The 24,702-nt window shown below is 39.5% G+C and overlaps 1 protein-coding gene across 1 annotated transcript in view; it reads left to right on the top strand.

Annotated features, from left to right (window-relative positions):
• Window positions 1-24,702, top strand: part of LOC123249935 — a 79,777-nt gene that overhangs the window by 33,530 nt on the left and 21,545 nt on the right. The window contains 5 exon segments of the mRNA XM_044679018.1: window positions 2,504-2,588; window positions 6,268-6,276; window positions 18,588-18,692; window positions 18,695-18,769; window positions 21,154-21,229. Coding sequence (XP_044534953.1) covers window positions 2,504-2,588; window positions 6,268-6,276; window positions 18,588-18,692; window positions 18,695-18,769; window positions 21,154-21,229 — 350 coding nt within the window.

Raw genomic sequence — 24,702 nt, 5'->3', positions numbered from 1 at the left:
CATATTGGCCAATCTGCTAGGTGTGAGGTGGTACCTTAGAGTTGTTTTTATTTGCATTTCTCAAATTAGGAGAGATTAGAACAACTTTTTCATATGATTATTGATAATTTTGATTTCTTCATCTCAAAACTACCTATTCATATCCTTAGACCATTTGTCCATTGAGGAATGGCATGATTTCTTATATTTTGACTTAGTTCCTTATATATTTGGGAAATTAGACCTTTGTCAGAGAATTTTGTTGTAAACTTTTTCCCCAGTTTGTTGCTTCCCTTCTAATTTTGGTTGCACTGGTTTTGTTTGTACAACCCCTTTTTAATTTGAAATAATCATAATTATTCATTTTACATTTTGTAATGTTCTCTATCTCTTGCTTGGTCTTAAACATGACAATCACTTTAATAGTCAGAGGGGTCACTGCTAGTACAAAAGAAATAGATAATGCTATTTGAGACCTAGGGATTTAGGGAATCTAACTAAGAGGGTAGTACTCAGGGTTTGTAATATTCCTTACTGTTCAAGTTTGAAAAAAAAATGCAGGTAAGGTAAAATCTCAGGTAAGATTTGAGATTAGGGGGCAGTTAGGTGGCTCAGTGGATAGAGAGAGCCAGGCCTATTGACAGGAGGTGTTGGGTTCAAATATGGTCTCAAACACTCCCTCGCTGTTCCCTAGCTGGGCAAGTCACCTAACCCCCCATTGCCCAATCTTTACTGCCTTTCTGCCTTGGAAATGATACTTAGTATTGATTCTAATTCAGAAGGTAAAGGTTAAAAAAAAAGTTTAGAATTGAGACTCAGCTATCATTTATTAGTTGTGTGACTTTGGGTAAATCATGCAACTTCTCTGAGTCTCGGCTTCCTTGCCATAAAAATGAGAACAATCTCCACTATTTCTCTTATAAGGTTTTTGTTGCAACCAAGTAAGATAATGTGAAAAGAATGTAAACTATATGTAAAAAAACTATATGTAAAAATGTAAACTATAGCTACAATTAGAGCCAACTCTTTAGAATTCTTAGTTTAAATTATAATTCTTTTCTGTCATCAATTTTTTGGGAAAAGCTGGGTCATAGGTAATTGAGTCAAAATAATGTTTTAGGGGCAGCTGGGTAGCTCAGAGGATTGAGAGTCAGGCCTAGAGACAGGAGGTCCTAGGCTCAAATCCGGCCTCAAATACTTCCCAGCTGTGTGACCCTGGGCAAGTCACTTGACCCCCATTGCCCACCCTTAACACTCTTCCACCTACGAGCCAATACACAGAACAATACACAGAACATCAGCCAAAACACAGAAGTTAAGGGTTTAAAAAAAAAAGAAAAAAATAATGTTTCATCTTAAAAAATGAAGCAAAAGGCACACATACAGTATGTTTTGGGTTCCCATTCAATCTAATCTCTTATGCCTTCTTCATGTATACCTTTATACAGTGGGAATTGGTATTCTAAATGAATCCCAGTCAATAAAGATTTAGTTATGTTCACTATACTCATTCTTGTTGTTATTCAGTTGTTTTTCAGTCAATTCTGACTCTTTGTGACCCCATTTGGGATTTTTTGGACAAAAAAAAATGGAGTGGTTGCCATTTCCTTCTTCAATTCATTTTACAAATGAGGAAACTAAGGCACAGGGTTAAATGATTTGCCCTGGGTCACACAACTAATGAATATGTAAGGCTAGATTTGAACCAAGAAAGATGCCTTCCTGACTTCAGACTTGACACTCTAGCAATTGCACCACCTAGCTACTCATGGATACAAAAATCCAAATGGAGGAAAAGACACAGTCCTGCTCTTATATAATCTATAATTTAATAATGGTAACATTAAAAAAATAAATATGATAGCAGGGAGAATATTCTAAGCTAAGGGCACAGGAGAAGAACACCAGATAAACTTAAATTCATAATATTCTTTTTTTTTTTTTTTTTTTTTTTTTTTTAAAAACCCTTACCTTCCGTCTTGGAGTCAATACTGTGTATTGGCTCCAAGGCAGAAGAGTGGTAAGGGTAGGCAATGGGGGTCAAGTGACTTGCCCAGGGTCACACAGCTGGGAAGTGTCTGAGGCCGGATTTGAACCTAGGACCTCCCGTCTCTAGGCCTGGCTCTCAATCCACTGAGCTACCCAGCTGCCCCCTCATAATATTCTTTTAAAAAACATTTTATCTTTATCCAATTACATTTAAAAACAATTTTTATCATTTGTTTTTAAAAAATTTGAATTCCAAATTCTCTCCCTTCTTCCACTCCCCCCTCACTGAGATTGCTAGTAATTTGATATAAATTACACATGTGTAATTGTGCAAAATACATTTCCATATTAAGCTAAAAAAATGTTTTCAGTAAGATTTTCAATAGCAAGAGCTAAAACCAAAAATAGCCCTTCTATTAGCCAGGAAGTCATTTAAACAGGATTCCCCAATCTCTGAAAGGGAAAGCTATTGGATATTTTCTCAAGAAAGAATTTTGAGGCTTCAAAAGTTCTTTCCCTGTTTCTCTCACTTTAGAAAAAATTGGCCCTAACTGCTACTGCTGCTGTGACATCACTGTATGGCTCTAAGTACTTAGTGGGATCAATCTGTGATCTCCTTTGTAAGTATTTTATGTCCTGAGAAGTTTGCAAATAAGCCACTCACTCTAGGTATGGTGGTCTTAGTCTCTGGATATAAAAAGGATTGTCCCTTCAACCTATGAAACCCACTGATGCTGTTCCCAGCTCAACCATGGCAGGACTTCTCTTTGAGCCGTATGGTGGCTAGGACAAAGATGTTCCCGGAAATTTGAGAGAATGTTGCACATTTGCCAGAGAATCTTAAGGGTAGAGGAAGGATCACAGAGATCATTTAGTCCAATGGTGTCCAACTCAAATAGAAACAGCACCCTGACCTAGAAGACCACAAATTAACACTGTTGTATTGAGTGTTCATTTTTTTGTTGTTGTTGTTAAACATGTCCAGATTACATTTTAATCTGGGGCACTCTAGTTTTGTGGCGGTCAAGTTTGACATTCCTGTAATGTAATCCATCTCAAAGTGTGTATCTTCTGAATTCTCAACAAATGGCCACCTAGCCACCCCCACCCCATTAGAAAACTACCAGTACTGGGTATCACAATGATTTCTTTTTTTAAATATAATTTAAAAATTATTTTTCTATGGTTATATGATTTGTGTTCTCTTCCCTTTCCTCTTCCCTCCCTGCTCCTAGAGCTGACAAGCAATTCCACTGGGTAATACATGTATTATCTCTTAGAACCTCAATAGAATCAGTTTATCATATAAACCAGTGATAAATCAGATGTTTTCTTCTGTATTTCTACTCTCACAGTTCTTTCTCTAGATGTCGGTAACATTCTTTCTCATAAATCCCTTGGGACTGTCCTGGATTATTACATTGCTACTAGTAGCAAAGTCCATTACATTTGATCATCTTACAGTGTTTCAGCACAATGTTTTCTGAAGCAGCCCTTTCCAGTTTTAGACTTCAAAATCCTACTTGCCACCAGATGCAACAAAAAGTCACACTGCTGCTCTTTCTATCTTTTCTCTGGTGCAAATGTGTTTCAAACAGCACTCCAATTCAAGTTGTGTGGCTTCATTAATTTTTTATTTCCTAGTTGTTCAATTCTAATTTTTAAAGACTGAATTTCATCCGTGGCTTTTTGATCCTCCTTTTTCCTTTTGATTTATTTTTCTTTGTAGGTCATTATTTTTATCTTTTACTATCTTTGCTTTGTTTTCGAGCTGGTCAATTTTGACTTTTTGGATACTATTTTCTTGTTTCAGCTCATGTGCCTCTGTTTCCAGATGACTTATTTTGCTTTTTAAGTTCTTTTCCCAATTGTTGTCAGCCTCTCTTAATTATTTTTTAAATTGTATTGTGAGTTCTTCCAAAGCCTGGGTCCAATTCGCTGGAGTTCCTGAGTTTTTGCTAGGTGTTCCTTGGCCCTCCTCTGTTCCATTTGGTCTTTGTTCATTACCTGAATAGAAGTTGTCAGTCATAATTTCTTTTTTCTTTTTCTGTTGTTTACTCATATTTTCCTCTTCTTTCCCCCTCCTTATTAGCTATAAATATTCTTGCTCCTCTGTTTATTTGCTCAATCTGTTAGTTTGGGCTTTTCTGCCCTGAAGGGGCTTCTTCTCTGCTCAGCTGATTAACTGGATTAGGTTGTATTAATGTGCCCTGAGGCCAGACCTTCCCCAGATGCCAGAACAGGCTGCTTCACTTTATTTTATTAATATTTTTTAGATGTAAATATTTTATTTTTTTAGAAAAATTTTCCATGGTTACATGATTCATGTTTTTACTTTCCCCTTCACCCCTACTTCACCCCTCCCATATCCAACACACATTTCCTCTGGTTTTAACATGTGTCATCAATCAAGACTTATTTACATATTATTGATAGTTGCATTGATGTGGTGGTTTCTAGTCTACATCCCCAATCATGTCCACATCAACCCATGTGTTCAAGCGGTGGTTTTTCTTCTGTGTTTCTGTAGTTCTTCCTCTGAATGTGGGTAGCATTCTTTTCCATAAGTCCCTCAGAATTGTTATGAATCATTGCATTGCTGCTAGTACAGAAGTCCATTACATTCGATTTTACCACAGTGTATCAGTCTCTGTGTACAATGTTCTCCTGGATTCGCTCCTTTCACTCTGCATCAATTCCTGGATGTCTTTCCAGTTCACATGGAATTCCTCCAGTTTATTATTCCTTTTAGCACAATAGTATTCCATCACCAGCATATACCACAATTTGTTCAGCCATTCCCCAATTGAAGGGCATACCTTCATTTTCCAGTTTTTTGCCACCACAAAAAGCACAGCTATAAATATTTTTGTACAAGTATTTTTTTTTAATTTTATTTTAAACCCTTTAACTTCTGTGTATTGACTTATAGGTGGAAGATTGGTAAGGGTGGGCAATGGGGGTCAAGTGACTTGCCCAGGGTCACACAGCTGGGAAGTGTCTGAGGCCGGATTTGAACTTAGGACCTCTCATCTCCAGGCCTGGCTCTCAATCCACTGAGCTACCCAGCTGCCCCCAAGTCTTTTTATTTATGATCTCTTTGGGGTACAAACCCAGCAATGCTATGGCTGGATTGAAGGGCAGGCACAGACTGCTTCACTTTAAAAAGTGACCCAGAGGGGGCAGCTGGGTAGCTCAGTGGATTGAGAGCCAGGCTTAGAGACGGGAGGTCCTAGGTTCAAATCTGGCCTCAGACACTTCCCAGCTGTGTGATCCTGGGCAAGTCACTTAACCTCCATTGCCTAACCCTTACCACTCTTCTGCCTTGGAGCCAGTACACAGTATTGATTCCAAGATGGAAGGTAAGGGTTAAAAAAAAAAAGTGACCCAGACAGCTGAATGACTATACTAGAGCAGTGATGAGCAACCTTTTGAGCTTGGTGTGTCAAAATCTGCCAAAAAATCGAGCATAACTCGTGTGGTTGTCACTTTGAGAAAAAAAAATACAATTTCATGATATTTATAGTTTAAATAACATACTTCTCTGTATGCGGCTGCATGTGGCCACATGTCATCAAAAATGCTACGTGTGTCAGTGATGACACAAGTATCATAGGTTTGCCATCAGGGAACTAGAGTGTAGTTATTTGGCTATACCTATTATAGAGAAGGTAAGAGATAAAGGAAATTTGGAGCAAACCAAGAAAAGTTCTGAAAAGTCCTTAGTATTCCTTGAGGTCTCCTAAGCTCATTACAGAATGGAAAAGGCAACAAGGATTCATCTGTTCACTGGAGAATTTCTATGGCTCCCTTAAAACCTCCAAGGTATATTCTGCCTACAAACACAGCAGGAAATCAGATTTTGCACTAGGGATGCTCACAGGACATTTGAGTACCACAGGTCCAGTGACCCTCCTGAACAAGTATTTCTGTTAGTCCTAGATCCAAGTGAATGGATTATTCTAGAGGAATATAGAGTTGATCTTGTTTACCACATTCATTGGCTAGGAACACAATATGTTGGCCTTTCTTTTTTTCCTTAAGAAAAGGGGCGGGGAGCAGAGTCAAAATAGCCACTTAGAAGCAATGAAAGTCAAGTCCTCTGTGAAAACCCTTCCACACCAATAAAAAACAAAGCACTTTAAGGGGGACAGAAAACCAAATCTAACAAGAAGACAGACCTGAGGGATCCTCCTGCTTGATTCAACTTAAAAGGTACACAGAGAAGCATGAATTCTCAGGTTTAAGGAAAAGAAAGAAGGAAGGTACCAGGACTCCTCCCCCACCTACTGTGCTGAGACTCTGGTGGTCACTGGAATCTCTGGGAGAGGGCTCTAGCCTGGAGGGAGTTCCTTGCTGCTACAGCTGTGCCAGGCTCAGGGCTCTGACCACAGCTGGCAGGGAGGCAGCTGGAGGAGAGGGACAGAGAGGAGGGCAACCTGGTTGTGGAATTCAGCCACTACTCTCCATCTTGGGTCTCTGCTTCTCAGAGGTTTTGGCTTCAGGGCACATCCAGCCCCATAGATCAGCTCCTCCAGGATTAATCTAGTCCATCAATAGGGCAGATAAGAAGCCTTCAGAGGTTAGGGAAGCTCAATCTCCAACACTCCTTCTCCACTGACTGCCCTGAGAACAGGAGTAAGAATTTAGCTGATTTGGATCCCAGGGCAAAGGCTGCAACCACAACAGAATACTTTGATAAAATGGCAGGAAACCCAGCACTCTGACGGGGCAGCTGGCAAAGAGGTGGCAGGCAGAAAGTAAGAGGGGGAAGATAAGGGTAACTCCTTTCAGCCTCCACACCTTTACCTACGCCTTCAGCTTCTTCTGCCAACTGGGGAAGATCTGATCTCAGCCAACATTAATACTCCATTAGCCTAATCTAGTCAATTAGCAGAGTAGAGAAGAAGCCCCTTCAGGACAGAATAGCCCAGGCCCACAGATCCAGCAAACAAACAAACAAACAAAACAAACAGGAGCAAGATTATAGCCAACAATGGAGGGAAAGAAGGAAAAAACACAAGTAAACAACAGAAAAAGAAAAAAGAAATTACAATGGAAAACTTCTCTTCAGATAATGAACAAAGAGCAAATGGAACAGAGGAGGACCAAAGAATGCCAAGGAAAAATGCAGAAACTCCAGTGAACTGGACTCAGGTTTCAGAAGAACTCAAAACACAATTCAAAACACAATTAAGAGAGGCTGAAGACAATTGGGAAAAGAACTTAAAAATCAAAATAAGTTATCTGGAAACAGAAGCACATGAACTGAAACAAGAAAATAGTGTCTTGAAAGCCAGAATTGACCAGTTTGAAAATGAGGGAAAGAAAGTGAAAGATGACCTTCAAAGAAAAACAGACCAGAAGGAGAAAGACGACCAAAAACCCAGGGATGAAATTTAGGCTTTAAAAATTAGAATCTAACAACTAGAAGCAAATAACTTCACAAAGCAGCAAGAGTCTATAAAACAAAATCAAAAGAATGAAAAAATTGAGGAAAATATGAAACACCTCATTGATAAAATTACAGACCTGGAAAATAGACTCAAAAGAGACAATCAATACACACCTACCACCCTAGAATCAAAATGTAAAGTAAGGGTTTTATACACACACACATACACACACACACACACACACACACACACACACACATGCCATTCCCCAATTGATAAGTGGGGAAGGGACATGAACAGGTATAGAGAGCCATAAACAAACAATTTGATCTGTAATTCATATCAGATCCAACTATAACTGATGATTATAACCAATTTTAACTTCTTTCATTATTCAAAGTTTTCCTTCTAATAAATCATGTTATTTTGAAGAGAAGGGGGATATGTTGGGAGCTATTAAGAGAAATTAGAATCTCAAGTAGATATTTTTATCTGGACCACCTCAAAAGATCAATACAGACCAGCAGAGCCATGTATTGTCTCTCCCTATCAGGGTCGAGACAGAGTGGGATATCTAAGATAAAAATCTGATTCCTTTCATAATTCTCACCTTCCTTTAAAATGCATTATAGCCTTATTGAAAAAAACTTTGGGCTCTCAGCAATCCAGCAGGAGGGGGGCTAACACTGTTCCCCTTTGACCAAGAGTACAGATGGCTGGTACGGCCAAAGTCGAACCCTTGGCAGGGCATTTTGCCCAGAATTAAAGTAAAATAATGAGGCTCAAAAAAGTTGTTTAATACCATCAAGGCCGAGAACTTCAGGGGCTTTCCGGCCTAATGAGATGTACCGGGCTCCACTTAAAGATAACGCATATAGTTGATAGTTTAGCATAGGTTTTTTATCTACACCTGGAGGCTTCTAAGGCTTTTGTTTTGATTATAGTAAAATTACTGCTCTCTGTAACTGTGGGAAACTTTCTTGGGCTTTTGGGGGAAGGGGGTCTTTAATTTCCTTTATAATAAAGTGGTGACTCCAGTATATCTCAGAGCACTATGAGCTAACAAGCCATGCTTCCAATCTGTTTCATTCTTTACATCCAACGACCACCCTAGGTCACTCAGATTAGTCTCTGGTTATAGAGGAGTATCTATATAAATAGACAACTCTCAGATAAAAAAATCAAAATTATCAATAAACACATGGAAAAATGTTCTAAATCTCTTGTAATTAGAGAAACACAAATCAAAACAACTCTGAGGTACCACCTCATACCCAGAAGATTGGTCAACAAGGCAGCAAAGGAAAGTAATAAATGTTGGAAGGGATGTGGCAAAATTGGGACACTAATGCATTGCTGTTGGAGTTGTGAATTGATCCAACCATTCTGGAAGGCAATTTGGAACTATGCCCAAAGGGTTTTAAAAGACTGCCTGTCCTTTGATCCAGCCACACCACTGCTGGATTTGTATCCCAAACAGATAATAGGGGAAAATACGTGTGCAAAAATATTTATAGCTGCACTCTCTGTGGTGGCAAAACATTGGAAAATGAGGGGATGCCCTTTGATTGTGGAATGGCTGAACAAGTTGTGGTATCTGTTGGTGATGGAATATTGTACTCAAAGGAATAATGGACTGGCGGAATTCCATGTGAACTGGAACAACCTCCAGGAATTGATGCAGAGCAAAAGGAGCAGAACAAGGAGAACATTGTACACAGAGTGGATACACTGTGGCACAATTGAATGTAATGAATTTCTCTACTAGTAGCAATGCAGTGACCCAGGATAATTCAGAGGGACTTATGAGAAAGAATGCTATCCACATCCAGAGAAAGAACTGTGGGAGCAGAAATGTAGAAAAAAAACATATGATTGATAACATGGTTCGATGGATACATAACTGGGGTTTTGGCATTAAAAGATCACCCTATTTCAAATATTAATAATATGAAAATGGGTCCTGATAAATGATACATGTAAAACCCAGTGGAGTTGCTTGTTGGCCATAGGAGGAGGGAGCAAGGAGGGGAGGAAAAGAACATGAATCCTGTAACCATGAGGAAAAAAAATTCTAAATTAATTAATTAGTTAAAATGAAACTGGTTAGTCAACAAATCAAAGAAACAATTACTGATTTCATTGAAGAGAATGACAATGAGGAAACAACTTGTCAAAATCTATGGGATGCAGCCAAAGCAGTATTCAGGGAAAAATTTATGTCCCTAAGTACATATATCAACATAGAAAGGGAATAGGTCAAGGAATCAGGCATGCAACTTAAAAACTGGAAAGAGAACAAATTAAAAATCCCCCAATAAAAACAAAATTGGAAATCATAAAAATCAAAGGAAAAATTAACAAAATTGAAAGCAATATTGAAAAATTATTATTAAACTAATAAGATGAGGAGCTGGTACTTTGAAAAAACAAATAAAATAAATAAAGTACTGGTTAATCTAATAAAAAAGAAAGAAGAAAATCAAACTAACAGTTTCAAAGATAAAAAGGGAGACCTCACCTTTAACAAAGAGGAAATTAAAATAATTATTAAGAGCTATTTTGCCCAACTATATGGCAATAAATGACAATCTTGGTGAAATAGGTGAATATCTACAAAAATATAAATTGCCTACATTAATGAAAGAAGAAATAGAATACTTAAATAATCCCATGTCAGAAAAATTGAAGAAGCCATTAAGGAACTCCCTAAGAAAAAGTCCCCAGGGCCAGATGGAATCACAAGTGAATTCTATCAAACATTTATTTTTTTTTAATTTTTATTTTTTAGAAAAAATTTTTCCATGATTCATGTTCTTGCTCTCCCCCCCCCCCTCACCCCCTAGTAGCTGACACACATTTCCACTGGTTTCTTCCTATGTCATAGATCAAGACCTATTTCCATATTATTGATAATTGTTCTGTGGTGGTCATTAAGAGTCTACATCCAAATTGTGTCCACATCAACCCATGTGTTCAAGCAGTTGTTTTTCTTCTGTTTACACTCCTGTAGTTCTTCCTCTGAATGTGGGTAGCATTCTTTTCCATAAAGCCCTCAGAATTGGCCTTGGTCGTTGCATCGCTGCTAGTACAGAAGTCCATTACATTCGATTTTACCACAGTGTATCAGTCTTTGTGTACAATGTTCTCCTGGTTCTGCTCCTTTCACTCTGCATCAATTCCTGCAGGTCATTCCAGTTCACATGGGATTCCTCCAATTTATTATTCCTTTGAGCACAATAGTATTCCATCACCAGCATATACCACAATTTGTTCAGCCATTCCCCAATTGATGGACATACCCTCGTTTTCCAGGTTTTTGCCACCACAAAGAGCATGGCTATAAATATTTTTATACATGTCTTTTCCCCTATGATCTCTTTGGGGTACAAACCCAGCAATGGTATGGGCAGGTATTCTTTTAGTGCTCTTTGAGCATAGTTCCAAATTGCCATCCAGAATGGTTGGATCAATTCACAACTCCACCAACAGTGCATTAATGGAAACATTTAAAGAACAACTAATCCCAATACTATATAAACTATTTGACAAAATAAGCAAAGAAGGAGTTTTACCAAATTCCTTTTATGACACAAATATGGTATTGATTCTAAAGCCAGGTGGACTAAAAACAGAGAAAAAAAACTACAGACCAATCTCCTTAATGAACATAGGTGCAAAAAAATTTAAATATTGAAATAAGAGAGTAATCTTGATGGTAAGTTTGTATAAGTGAAATATCAAGGGTTGTTGGTTACTTGATACCCCTCAGTAAGGATAGGTCCTGCAAACCTCTCACAGGCCCAGAATGCTTATTTGACTCTTAGATCAGGTTTTAGAAAACCAAAGACAGGGTTTATTGTTATCCACTGAAGCAGAATGGGAGGATTAGGAAATAGGAATCCCTAATCTAAGAAATTCTAACTAAACCTCCCCCCTTTCTAAGAACCCTGTAAAGAGTAGTCTTCATTTTTTCTGGCTGACTATTTCACTATACTCTGTCTAGAAATCCCCAGCTATCTAACTACCTGACCTAGAAATCCTCCCATATCACGTTTGGCTAGATATTTATAGTTCCTCAGAGTAGTTAAGTTGAACCCTTTATGAGAGGGTTCAAATCCTTATTGGGTTGGGCCCAAGATGGCTTCAGGCATTCCCCCACAGTCAGTTTACTGGCTAGTCGGCAGAACTCTTTATAGCAGTTGAGAACTCTCTCTCAGGACACTGGAACATGAATAGATGACAGAGTAGACAGGATTTTCCCACCAGAACACCAGAATAGGTAGCTTTGGTTCCATGGGGAAAAGGAAACCAAACTCCTACTTGGCTCACACAGATTGCAAGCAGCAGGAAGTTGAAGCTTAGATCTCTCCCAGAGACAGGAAACCAAAAGCCTCTGGCAGCTCTCTGTGTCCCCTTTTCTAATGTTCCTGCATTCTAGAACTAAGCCTATATAGTTCCATGGCACGTGGCAAGTCCATCTTTGCAAACTCTTCTCTGCTATCTGTTTGCAAACCATCTCATTCCTTTCCTCATTACAATAGAACACTAGTAAAAAGATTCTAGCAAGTTATCACGAGGATTATTCACTATGATCAGATGGGATTTATCCCAGGAATGCAAGGATGGTTTAATATTAGGAAAACTATCCACATAATTGACCAGATCAACAACCAAACCAACAGAAATCACATGATTATCTCAATAGATGCAGAAAAAGCCTTTGACAAAATACAACACTAATTCCTATTGAAAACATTGGAAAGTATAGGAATAGATGGGCCTTTCCTAAAAAAAATTATAAACAGTATAAATTTAAAACCATCAGTAAGCATCATTTGCAATGAGGATAAGTTAGAAGCCTTCCCAAGAAGATCAGGAGTGAAGCAAGGATGCCCATTATCACCTCTATTATTATTAGTAGTAATAATAATATTATTATTATTGTACTAGAAAAGCTAGTGGTAGCAATTAGAAAAGAAAAAGTAATTGAAGGGATTAAAATCGGCAACGAGGAAACTAAACTATCACACTTTGTAGATGATATGATGATCTACTTAAAGCATCCTAGAGAATCAACTAAAAAGCTAGTGGAAATAATCAACAACTTTAGCAAGTAGCAGGATACAAAATAAACCTACATAAATCATCAGCATTTCTATATATTTCCAACACATCTCAATAGCAAGAGTTAGAAAGAGAAATTTCATTTAAAATCACTCTAGACAATATAAAATATTTAGGGATCTATTTGCCAAGACAAATAGGAATTATATGAACACAAATATAAAACACTTTCCACACAATTAAAACTAGATCTAAATAATTGGAAAAACATTAACTGCTCATGGTTAGGAAGAGCTAATATAATAAAAATGACCATCCTACCCAAATTAATTTACTTATTTAGTGCCATACCCATCAAAATACCAAGAAACATTTTTACTGAATTAGAAAAAATTATAACAAAGTTCATTTGGAAGAACAAAAGATCAAGAATATCAAGGGAACTAATGAAAAAAAAAATGTGAAGGATGGAGGCCTAGCAGTACCAGATCTTAAACTGAACTATAAAGCAGTGATCATCAAAACAATATGGTAATGGCAAAGAGACAGAAGGGAAGATCAGTGGAATAGACTTGGGGTAAATGTCTTCAGCAAGATACCCAGGATTGTTTCCAAGATGGAAGGTAAGAGTTGAAAAAAAAAAAAAAAAACAACCAAAAAACCCAAACACAACATCTAACTTTTTATCTTAGTATCAATACTGTGTATTGGTTCCAAGACAGAAAAGTGTTAAAGGCTATGCAAAGGGTGTTAAGTGACTTACCCAGGGTCACACAGCTAGGAAGTGTCTGAGGTCATATTTGAAACCAGGTTCTCCTGTCTCCAGGCCTGGCTCTCTGCGCCACCTAGCTACCCCCTCTTTTTTCCATTCTTTTTAATATTTTATTTTCCAATTACATGTAAGAACAGCTTATAACATTCATTTAAAACAATTTTAAGTTCCAGATTTTCTCCTTCCTTCCTCCCCTCACCCCTTAATAAGAAGACAAATTGATATAGGTTATACATATGTAGTCATGCAAAACATATTTCCATATTAGTCTTGTTGAGGAAGAAGACAGACCAAAAAAAAAAAAGACAGAAAAGAAAAAGAAAGTTAAAAAAATGCTTTGATTTCCTTTGAGACTCCTTCAGTTCTTTCTTTGGAGATGGATAGCGTTTTTCATTATGAGTTCTTCAGAAGTCTCTTGGATCATTGTATTGCTGGGAATTGCTAAGTTGTTCATAGTTGATCATTATTACAATATTGCCATTTCTTTGTACGGTATTCTTCTGCTCACTCCACTTTGCATTCATGTAAGTTTTTCCTGCATTCTGCTTGTCATTTCTTATAGCACAATAGTATTCCATCACCATCATATACTACAACTTGTTCCATGTGCATTTTGGAATGTCTCTGAACCCTGGGAGACTACATCTCCCAGGACTCTCTACCTCAACTTCCTCAGACACATTCCACTTCCTTTGTGGGAGGTGTCTGAGAAAGTATAAAAAGAAGAGAGCGTGAGGGTTTTGGTGTCTTTTTTGAACAAAGGAGGAGAGAGCCTTTTTCCCCAGAGAGCCTTGGTCCTGACATAGCTGTCAGAGATCTAACTCGTAGCTTTCCCAAACCTTTCTTTCCCTAACTTAAATAAACCCAGCTTTAACATCCCTGTAGCCTAGCCTGATTTTGTTCTGCTCCGAAGGGCTCGGGTTAATTTTCCAACTTGGGCTGGGGGCTACCCCGGCTTCCTTCCTTCCTTTCCCTTTCTTCTCCCATCCTTCATCATCCTTTTTTTCACACAACATCAGCCATTCTGCAATTGATGGACACCCCTTCAATTTCCAGTTCTTTGCCACCATAAAAAGAACTGCTATAAATATTTTTGAACATATGGGTCCTTTTCCTTTTTTCTTTTGATATCTTTAGAAAAAGAACTAGTAGTGGCATTGCTGGGTCACAGGATATGCCCAATTTTATAGCCCTTTTGGCATAATTCCAGATTGCTCTCCAGAATGGTAATCAGTGCATGATTCAACCAACAGTACATTAGTGTCCCAATTGTCCCACATTACCTCCAACATTTGTCATTTTCCTTTTCTGTCTTATTATGTTGGCCTTTCTTCTCAGACTTCTTTTTTAACCATGTGAGATATTGTTCTGATCAAAGTAAGAGTCCAAGGAAGAAGGGACAGGGACACCAATCACTGCCAACATCCTTCCTCATCTTCCTACCCAGTGAGGGGTTAGAGACGTAGGGAACAGACTTGGTGTGTTCTTCCAGTATATGATTTGAACTGCACATAGGAGGTGCCAAACAGGGTGGCATGATCAGATCTGCAGATTACTGATCAATGAACTAGCTCTCATAAATTCTGGTCCAGCAATCCTTTTCAAATAAGTTGCCTGCCAGGGAGAGCCTGGTTGACTTCTCAAAGTTTCTTCAGTCAGAGGTTTCCTCGACAGGTTGAAAAATGGCCAGAAAATAATAATAAGGTGGCTGCTTGAAATGATGACAATAAGAACAAAAATGTCACTCTTTAAAGAATTAAGAATGTAATCCTTAAAAATAATAATTTGTGTCCCGATGTCCCTAGGACATAGCACAGGATTAATGGATGTTTGATGAATGAATGGCTTAATTGATCCCAATTAAGAAGAAATGTTTCAAAATGCATTCATTTATTCATTCAATATATTAAGCACCCACAATGTGCAAATAATAATAATAATTGTCATCATCATCATCATCATCATCATCCTAATAAGGTGGCAATATTCCAGGAAGTCACTAGAGACTGCTGAGCTCATTCAGCTTAAGTATCTTCTTGGTCAGTTTGAGGCTCAGACACATTCTTACTGTATTACATGGCTAGAGTTGACCCCATTTTCCTGGCTTCATTTCAACTTGTACCATCACCACATTTTGCATATTTGTTTCAATGAAATCATCTGCCTTGCTTCCTATCCCATGATGCTCTGAAGTTCACCTGTGGAGGAGCTGAACAGCTGTTCTACCCCACCCAGAAGTGCTTATATTCCTTTGGCAAGTAAAACATTCCTGTGGGCTGTGTGTGTCCCTATTGGTAAAGGCACCAGGAATTCAATTAATAAGTGCTTTATCAATGAACAATTGCTCGGGCTCTTTCAAAGAATCATTGAGTCACAGAATTAAAAGGACCTGAACAGTCATTTGAATCAGCAAATGTTGTTTCTCGGATAAAAAGATGAGGGGGACAAAAAAAAGGCACCAAATAGTACTTACAGTCTTATAGTGGGTGGAATTTACCCAAGAAGGGTTGAATATATATACTAAGGGCACAAAAGAGGTAGAGACAGAGCTTTGGAAGAAAATCAAGAATGATTGCTTTTAGCTAGGGAAATATAGGAGGGAGATGGCTTCTGACCTGGCCTTTGAAAGAAGAGAAGGATTTTTAACATACAAAGGGAATATGTTCCAGGTATGGAGATAGGACAATGAAGAATGAACTGGGGAAATAGTCGGTTTTCTATTTGGGTGGAACATGAAGTACAGGAAAGGGAGTAAGTACAAGACTGGAAGAGGAGATTGGAATCAGACTGTGAAGGGATTTAAATGTTAAGTTTTGTTCAGTCATTTCAGTCATGTCTGATCTTTGCAACTCCATTTGGAGTTTTCTTGGCAAAGCTACTGGAGTAGTTGGTTTTTTCCTTTTCCAGCTCATTTTAAAGATGAGGAAACTGAGGCAAATAGGGTTGAGAGACTTGCCCAGGATCACATAGTTAGTAATTATTGGACACCTCATTTGAACTCAGTTTTCCTGACTCCAGGCCCAGTGCCCTATCACATGCCAACTAGCTATCCCAAAATGTTAAGCTAAGGAGTTTTTTTTATTTTATTCTATCAGTAGGGAGTCTTGGAAAGTAACTGGTCTCACATCCCATCTAATGGATGAATCCCTTTTCTATGATAACCTTGATAGATGATTATTTTGATGGGTATGATGGTGGCTCCTCTGGCTCATTTTTTAGAACCCAGATTTTTTTTAGTGAAAATAGTTATAACACGAAGCCCTGGAATCAGGTCCCAGAGAGGCCCAAGACAAGTACTTTTAGTGCCAGGGGAAATAAATTAGTATGTATTTCAAGTATTTGTTAAATATTTACTATTCACTCAGGACCATGCTGGAGCTATGGGTGGTCAAGAGACTTAAAACACGCTGATTGCCAGCTTTGCAATTTAGAAAACTAACCAGCAGCCCTGCTCCTTCCTAACACAATCTATCTAACTCTTTCCCTTCTCCCTAATCCTGGGGAACTGTCCTTAACTCCATAGTTCTCCCTTTGCCCTTTTACCTAGCCTGGCCTTGGAATAACAGGTTCCCTCACTGACTCAGATGTCCTCTCTCCATCCCCTTCCAGAATGTGCCCACAGGTGTTGTATTGCTTAACAAGCCCAGCTAGTCCACTGTAGGCAGCCTTCCCACGGAGATCCGACCAGCTGTCCTGCTCAGGCACATTGCTATCACCCTAATAAGCCCTTTGCCAGATGATAGGGCAAACTCCTGAAGGGCAGGGAATGCATTTTCTTGGTCTTTTTTGTTCCTCTAAGTGCTCGGGGTAGCTGGATTACAGATGTGGGTGGAATAAATGAAAACACATGAAAAGTGTTTATGTAGGTGATACATGTGTGTCATTTGTATGGATGTATAAAGTATTTGCTTACTGTGTCCACCCGCTCCCTTTCCATCACAAGCTCCTCCAACTTGAAATGGAAATCGCTTCTTCTCCTCCCTTTCTAATCTCTAGTGCCCATCTTGTTCAGGGTCTTGGCTCTTGACCTCAGAGACCTGTAAAAGTTGGTAAATAAACAGGGCTTCTCAAGGCTATGAGAAAAGCCAGGACTCAGAGCAGGTGGGAATAATCAGACTCCTGAGAACAGGACCTCGAGGCTGCAGATGATAGGAAAACACTTGGTGCTGGGACGCGGACCTTCCCTGTCTCATCCTGTAGCAGTGACAGAGAAGAGCCAGCATCACTCATCTATCTTTAAGTGGACCTCAGGGGCTTGTTCTAGCAGGGGGGCCCACATATTCCTATCCCCCCTGATAGAAGAACCTCTTTTGGGGGAAGGTCATCCTTTTTGACCCTGAGCAGCTCTGGGAGGGATGCGCATGGAGTGGTGAGTGTAAGATTTAAATTAATGTGTGATAACTCCAAGTATTATATTTATAAAGTTTATTAATAACCACTTGAAGTAGAAGTTCAGACCTAATTATCTAACAAAAAACAAACCCACGTGAGTAAGTTCTCCTGCCTCGCCTCTTCCCACCTTCAGAGCCTGTGATCAGGAGGAGGGAGGGAGAGAGAGAGAAGAGAAGAGAAGAGAAGAGAAGAGAAGAGAAGAGAAGAGAAGAGAAGAGAAGAGAAGAGAAGAGAAGAGAAGAGAAGAGAAGAGAAGAGAAGAGAAGAGAAGAGAAGAGAAGAGAAGAGAAGAGAGAGAGAGGAGAGGAGAGGAGAGACACAGAGACACAGAGACAGGGCTACACAAAACTTATATCCTCCCTATGTTAGCACATAATGTGAAAAGGTATGTGGGATGCTGGGAATTGGAGTTTCTGGGGAACAGATTCTAATTACACATGAGGGAGGAAGGGGTCACCCACCTAGCCAGCCACATCAACTGAATCAACCCTGGGGATCCATGGGGTGACAGATGTTGCAGCTAGAACAACTTCGCCTCCTCAGCTACCTAAAAAAAAAATGATGGGGGCAGTTAGTTAGCAGAGTGGATAGAGGGCCAGGCCTGGAGGAAGGAGGACCTAGGTTCAGATCTGATCTCAGAAACTTCCTAGCTGTGTGACGTTGGGGAAGTCACTTAACTCCCGGTGTCTAGCCCTTACCTCTCTTTTGTCTTAGAATTGATTCTAAAGTTTTCTGTTTTGTTTGTTTGTTTGTTTGTTTGTTTTTTAAAAAGGATGGGAGAGGAGGAATATAAATAGTCTTTGTGAACACTGGTACTTAATATATTATAACTTTCAGTAGAGGGCAAGTTCCTTGCATCCATACCTAGCTGATGCCTTATACATACTAGATACTTAATGAATGTTTGCTGGATTGGGTTGGCAAGCAGCCTGGGGGGAGAGTATTGTAGGCAGTCCTGCTTCTCTTTTGTCTTTCACACCTGGCCAATGAAGGGAGCATTGATTGGGCCTATGACCAAGGCATCAAATATGCCTTTGTCTTTGAACTGAGAGACAAAGGTCACCATGGCTTCTTCTTGCCAGCCAATCAGATTATTCCACCGCAGAAGAGACTTGGAGGGGCCTGAAGACAATCATGGAATATGTTCAGAACCAACCATACTGGGGGCAGCTGGGTAGCTCAGAGGACTGAGAGTCAGGCCTAGAGATGGGAGGTCCCAGGTTCAAATTTGGCCTCTGACACACTTCCCCGCTGTGTGACCCTGGGCAAGTCACTTGACCCCCATTGCCCACCCTTACCACTCTTCCACCTATAAGCCAATACACAGAAGTTAAGGGTTTAAAAAACAAAACAAAACATCCATACTAGCTCTCTGGAACTCTAAGACAGGGAAGCAAAACCACATGATTAAAATCTAATCATTTTAGAGCAAGATTTCAGTGAGATCCTTTCTTCCTCACAGCCCAGTATTCACTTCCATTGGTCTTTGTTCTGTCTTGTGATTTCAGAATTCATTTAATCCGTCATTCATTCAATTAGCATTTAGGAAATGCCTGATGTACTAGGCAGCTACTGCCAGGCACTGGAGATATAAAGGCAAAAAAAGAAAAGAAAAAAACAGTCCCTTCCCTAAAAGTGCTTACATTTTTGATTGGGGAAAAATATATAGGTTAACAGGAAGGCACTCATTAAGAGCCTTCTATGTAGGGGGTAGCTAGGTGGTTCAGTGGATTGAGACTCAGAGATGGGAGGTCTTTGGTTAAAATCTGGTCCCAGACACTTCTAGCTGTTCGACCCTGGGCAAGTCACTTAACCCCCATTGCCTAGCATTTACCACTCTTCTGCCTTGGAACCAATTTATAGCATTGATTTTAAGATGGAAGGTCAGGGTTAAAAAAAAAAGATTAGAAAAGGAAGAAATTAAAAAGAAATTAGAAGGAAGTTACTCAAGACAGTTTATTTTATTTTTTTTCCATTAGCCAAAATCTGCCTTCTTTCCCTCCTACCTCCCCCTTTAATTTCCCTTTGCTACCACAAAGAGCTGCTATAAATATTTTTTTATAAATAGGTTCTTTCCATTAAAAAAAAATGTCTTTGCAATACAGACCTAATATAGACCATTAACTTTGATCAAGTTTCTCTCCTTTCTGAGAACAATATTTTTAAAAGCATAAAATGAAATAATAGGACTTCAGGTCAACTGAACAATGATCAAAATATTTAAAAGGCAAAAAACAAGTTCATGGATCTTGGATTTAGAACCTGTGCATAAAATGGTGAAAAGAACAGAGTCTTCCTCTTGGATTAATTGTAAGGATAAAACAATATAATATTTGTAGAGCCCCTAGCAAATCTTTTTTTTGTTTGTTTTTGAGAAAAATTTTAATTAATTAATTAATTTAGAATATTTTCTCACGGTTACATGATTCATGTTCTTTTCCTCCCCTCCTCCCACCCCTCTCCTGTAGCTAATGCACAATTCCACTGGGTATGTATCATGTATCATTGATCATAGACCTATTTCCATATTATTAATATTTGCAATAGAGTGATCTTTTAATGACAAAACCCCAATCATATATCCATTGAACCATGTGATCAATCATATTGTTTTTCTTCTGCTCCCACAGTTCTTTCTCTGGATGTAGATAGCGTTCTTTCTCCCAAGTCCCTCAGAATTGTCTTATTACTGCTAGTAGAGAAGTCCATTACATTCAGTTATGCCACAGTGTATCAGTCTCTGTGTATAATGCTCTCCTGGCTCTCCTCCTTTCACTCTGCATCAATTCCTGGAGGTCTTTCCAGTTCACATGGAATTCCTCTAGTTTATCATTCCTTTCAGCACAATAGTATTCCATCACCGACAGATACCACAATTCGTTCAGCCATTCCCCAATCAAAGGGCATCCATCCCCTCATTTTCCAATTTTTTTGCCATCACAAAGAGTGCAGCTATAAATATTTTTGTACAAGTCTTTTTTCCTTATTATCTCTTTGGGGTACAAATCCAGCAGTGGTATGGCTGTATCATATAGACCACTAACTAATATAGACCACTAACTTTGATCAAGTTTCTCTCCTTTCTCAGAACAATATTTTTAAAAGCATAAAATGAAATAATAGGACTTTTAAAGCCCCTTAGGCATAGTTCCGAATTTCTTGCAAATCTTAAGATACTATATCTTCTATTAGCTATTATTGTTGTTGCTGTTAGAAGAGTTCTCAGTCTCTTTGGTCTTATCCCTCTGAACCCCAGGGAAGGAAAAGTTCCAGTATGTGGCATGGAATTAAGCAGCCAATTTGTTGCCCAGGGAGGAGTAGGGCTTTCTGGGTTCAGCCTCTCTGAGCCTGAGGAGCCAGTTCTTAACTTGTCAGTCAAGTGGTTTGTCCTTTTATCACCCCATAGGAATGGAAGATGCATAGATACTGATAGGAACAGGGCCAGACTGTTATTGTAAAGGCTGCACAGGGTGTGGGAATTACATTTGCATTTTTGGGAGCATGAGTCTACCTCAGCCTCCTTATAAATGCAGCCTGACTCAGTCACTAGATGACCAGTGCTCCTGGACATGAGGTGGATACTATTCTTCGGGGCCCTTATAGGGTCCATGTATTGCAAAGAAAAGTTTAATGGGTGAGTTCCTTTTTTGGCTTATTTTTTTTATTATGCCTGAGTATTTCTCTATATATGTGTGTGCGTGGGGTGGGAGGCTTTCATCTTCTTCTTTCTATTTATTTCTGTCTTTGTCTCCAATTTTCCAAATCTTAGGCGGTTTTCCCTTTCTGTACAAATTCATTATTAATTAGAAATAATTATCAAAATTTAAGCTCATCATGGCATGCAGGGGACCCTGTGTTCTTGAGATTTGGAGCATCTATGAGCTGGATGGCCAAGCACAAACTCTGCTGAGTTTCGAGAGGCTCATTAAGAGAGAGTTGAGGGGGAAGGTAGGTGGTTCAGTGGTTAGAAAGTCAGGCCTAAAGATGGGAGGTCCTGGATTAAAATGGGACCTCAGACATTTCCTGGCTATGTGACCCTGGGCAAGTCACTTAACCCCCTTTGCCTAGTGCTTACCACAAATACTTAGCATGGATTCTAAGCCAGAAGGTAATGGTTTGAGAGACAGAGAGAGAAAGAGACAGATAGACAGACAAGCAGAGTTGACTACCACATGGTGAATTATTTTGGCCACAACTCATAAAATCATTTCCAAAGCCAATGAGTTGCAGAGATTGGGGATGGGGTAGGGAGTTCTAATTGTGGTCAGAGCCTCATTTTGACAAGGGGAACTTTAGGAGTTCTTTTCTTTTTTTCCTCACTTACTGATATGACATTTGCAAAGTAGGATGTCCCCATTTTAATCTTTGAATTTTGGAGATATCTACTTTAATAATAACTGAATTTGAAGTGTGCTTTAAAGTTTACAAAGCACTTCATATTTATCAATTCATTGGAGCCTCAGGACAAGCCTGCTCTGTAAGTACTACAGCTCCAATTGCCCCTATTTGGTTGATAAGGGACCTAAGGCTTGTCCCAAGTCACTTATACCCAGTCGGTATCAAAGACAGGCTTTAAACTCAGGACTAAAGACCAGTCCAATACTCAGAGCTTAGAACATGGCTGGTGCATAATGTACTTGTATTATAGTTAACTTATAGAAAATAATTTTAGCTGAGTGGATAATGCTATGCCCCACTTCCTGCCTTTATAGGTACATAAATGCTACACCCCATCCTTATCTCTAGCTATTTGTGCCTTTAATACCTTCTCCAAATAGGAGGAAGGTGACATTTGAAAAAAGCACAGGATTCAGGAGCTATGGGCTGGAGAAGATGCCGTAGCCCCTGAGAGAGCCCTGTGTCTACTCTCCTAAGCTAGGCTTGTCCTCTAGAGGAGGGGTGAGGGCGAGGCAGCTTTGGGGTGTTTATGACAAGGGAGGGTGAGATACCTGTTGTGACATTAACTTCTGTACACACCCATCTCCCTGCTGCTCTGGGCTCACTGGAGTGAGGATACGCTCTGTAGCTGGGGAGAGATTTTTCCCTGGGTAGCTCAGTAGGAATTTTCCCAGTTGCCTGGTGAGATGCCATGTAAAAGTTGTCAGGAATTCAATTCAGCCACTGGCTCAAAAGTCCTGGCCCATCCGGGTGACTGTAGACTCTTGTTCTATTAATCCCCCAACAGTGGCACAATGACTATCCTCACAGCGTTGCTCTAAGGAAAACTCTTTATTAATAGTTTGGGGCAGCTAGGCGGCTGAGTGCATAGGTCCTGGATTCAAATCTGGTCTCAAATAATTCCTATTGTGTGACCCTGGACAAGCTCCTTAAACTCAATTGCCTCGCCCTTATGGCTCTTCTGCCTTGGTATTGATTCTAAGACAGAAGGTAAGGGTTTTTTAAAAAATAGTCAAGGTGGGGAGCTAGGTGGCTCCGTAAAGAGAGAGCCAGGACTAGAGATGGGAGATCCTGGGTTTAAATGTGGCCTCTTGACATTTCCTTGTCGTTCGACCCTACTCAAGTCACTTAGCCCTCATTGCCTAGTCCTTATCACTCTTCTGCCTTGTAACCCATACATAGTATTGGTTCCAAGATAGAAAGGAGGGTTAAAAAAAATGGGAAAATGAGCTTAATTCTGTCACGCTTTTAGCAGGATTCCCATTTTTAGAAGAGTCTTTGTAGTAACCAACCACAGGCGTAAGCTGCAGAGCAGAGCCTTGCTCTCTTGTGTGTTCCCTGTATTTGCTTAAGTCACCATTCTTTTGTTTCTGAACTTAGTTCAGAATTCAGCTGGCCTGTCTTGGGTTAAGTCTAGAAATCCAGCTCTTTGGCCTCAAGGAATCTTGCTGACCTTGAGGATGGTGAGAAAGAGAAGATGGGTCTGTTATGTTTACCTACCAAGCTATCCTTCCAGGATGTCTAGTTTGGTCCAAAAATCTGGGCCGTTATCTCACACCCAGACTCCATCAATGAGCTCTTCTTAGTCTGATGGGAAAAGAAGTGGGGCTGTTTACCAAATTTGCTTCCAACTACTTCGGTTGTGACTCAATTATGGGATTTTCCTGGTGAAGATATTGGAGAGGTTTGCCATTTCCTTCTTCAGTGGATTAAGGCAAATAGGGTTAAATGATTTACACATAGCTAGTAAGTGTTTGAGGCTGGATTTGAACTCTTGTCTTCCTGACTCCAGGCTCAGCACTCTCTCCACTGAGTTACTTAGCTGCCTCCAAGTCAGGTTTAACCTCTCAGTTGTTGTTCAGCTGTTTCAGTCATGGCCGGCTCTTTAGGAATCCATCTGGAATTTTCTTGACAAAGATACTGAGGTGGTTTGCCATCTTCTTCTCCAGTTCATTTTACAGATAAATAAACCGAGGTAGACAGGATTAAGTGCTTTATCCAAGGTCCCACAGCTAGTGAGTGTCTGAGGCTGGATTTGAACTCTGTTCTTCCTGACTCCATGCCTGGGGCTTTATCCATGGTGCCACTTATTTGCCTCTAACCCCTTAGTGCCCTGGGCAAATTCTAGGACTGTGAGTTAGTGAGCAACTGATGATCTACTTTGAGAGAGGGAATTTCCTTACTGAAAGTTCCCAAGACCAATAAAATCACGCGTGTAATTTCAGAAAATGAGACGACTCAATGATGTAGGAAACAGAAAATCCAAACCCTTCAGCTTTCTTCCTACTCCAGCTTAGCATAGCCATTGGCATATATTAGGTGCTTAATAAATGTTTATAGATTGATTGAAACACCAATGAACTGGTGTCCACAAGTAGAATGTTTGACAGCTAACACTATTTTCCTAAGCCCTGGCTATGAACTTAAAATGGAAAGAGCCAGATATGCAATCAGAGTGTTGTTCAGTTGTACCCAACTCTACGTGATCCTTTTGTTGTCTGTGGGGTCTTCTTCGCAAAGATACTAGAGTGGTTTGTCATTTCCTTCTCCAGTGTGTCCCCATTTTACAGATGAGGAAGTGAGGCAAACTGGGGTTAAGTGACTTGTCCAGAATCACACAGCTAGATTTGAACTCAGATTTTCTTGACTCCAAGCCAGGTGCTCTATCCACTTCACCACTTAGCTGCCCATTGGAGTCAGAGTACATGG

Source organism: Gracilinanus agilis, chromosome 5 (assembly GCF_016433145.1).
Source record: "Gracilinanus agilis isolate LMUSP501 chromosome 5, AgileGrace, whole genome shotgun sequence".
Lineage (NCBI taxonomy): Eukaryota > Metazoa > Chordata > Mammalia > Didelphimorphia > Didelphidae > Gracilinanus > Gracilinanus agilis.
Note: the sequence above shows the minus strand (reverse complement) of the source record. Positions and strands in the feature narration are given on the sequence as shown.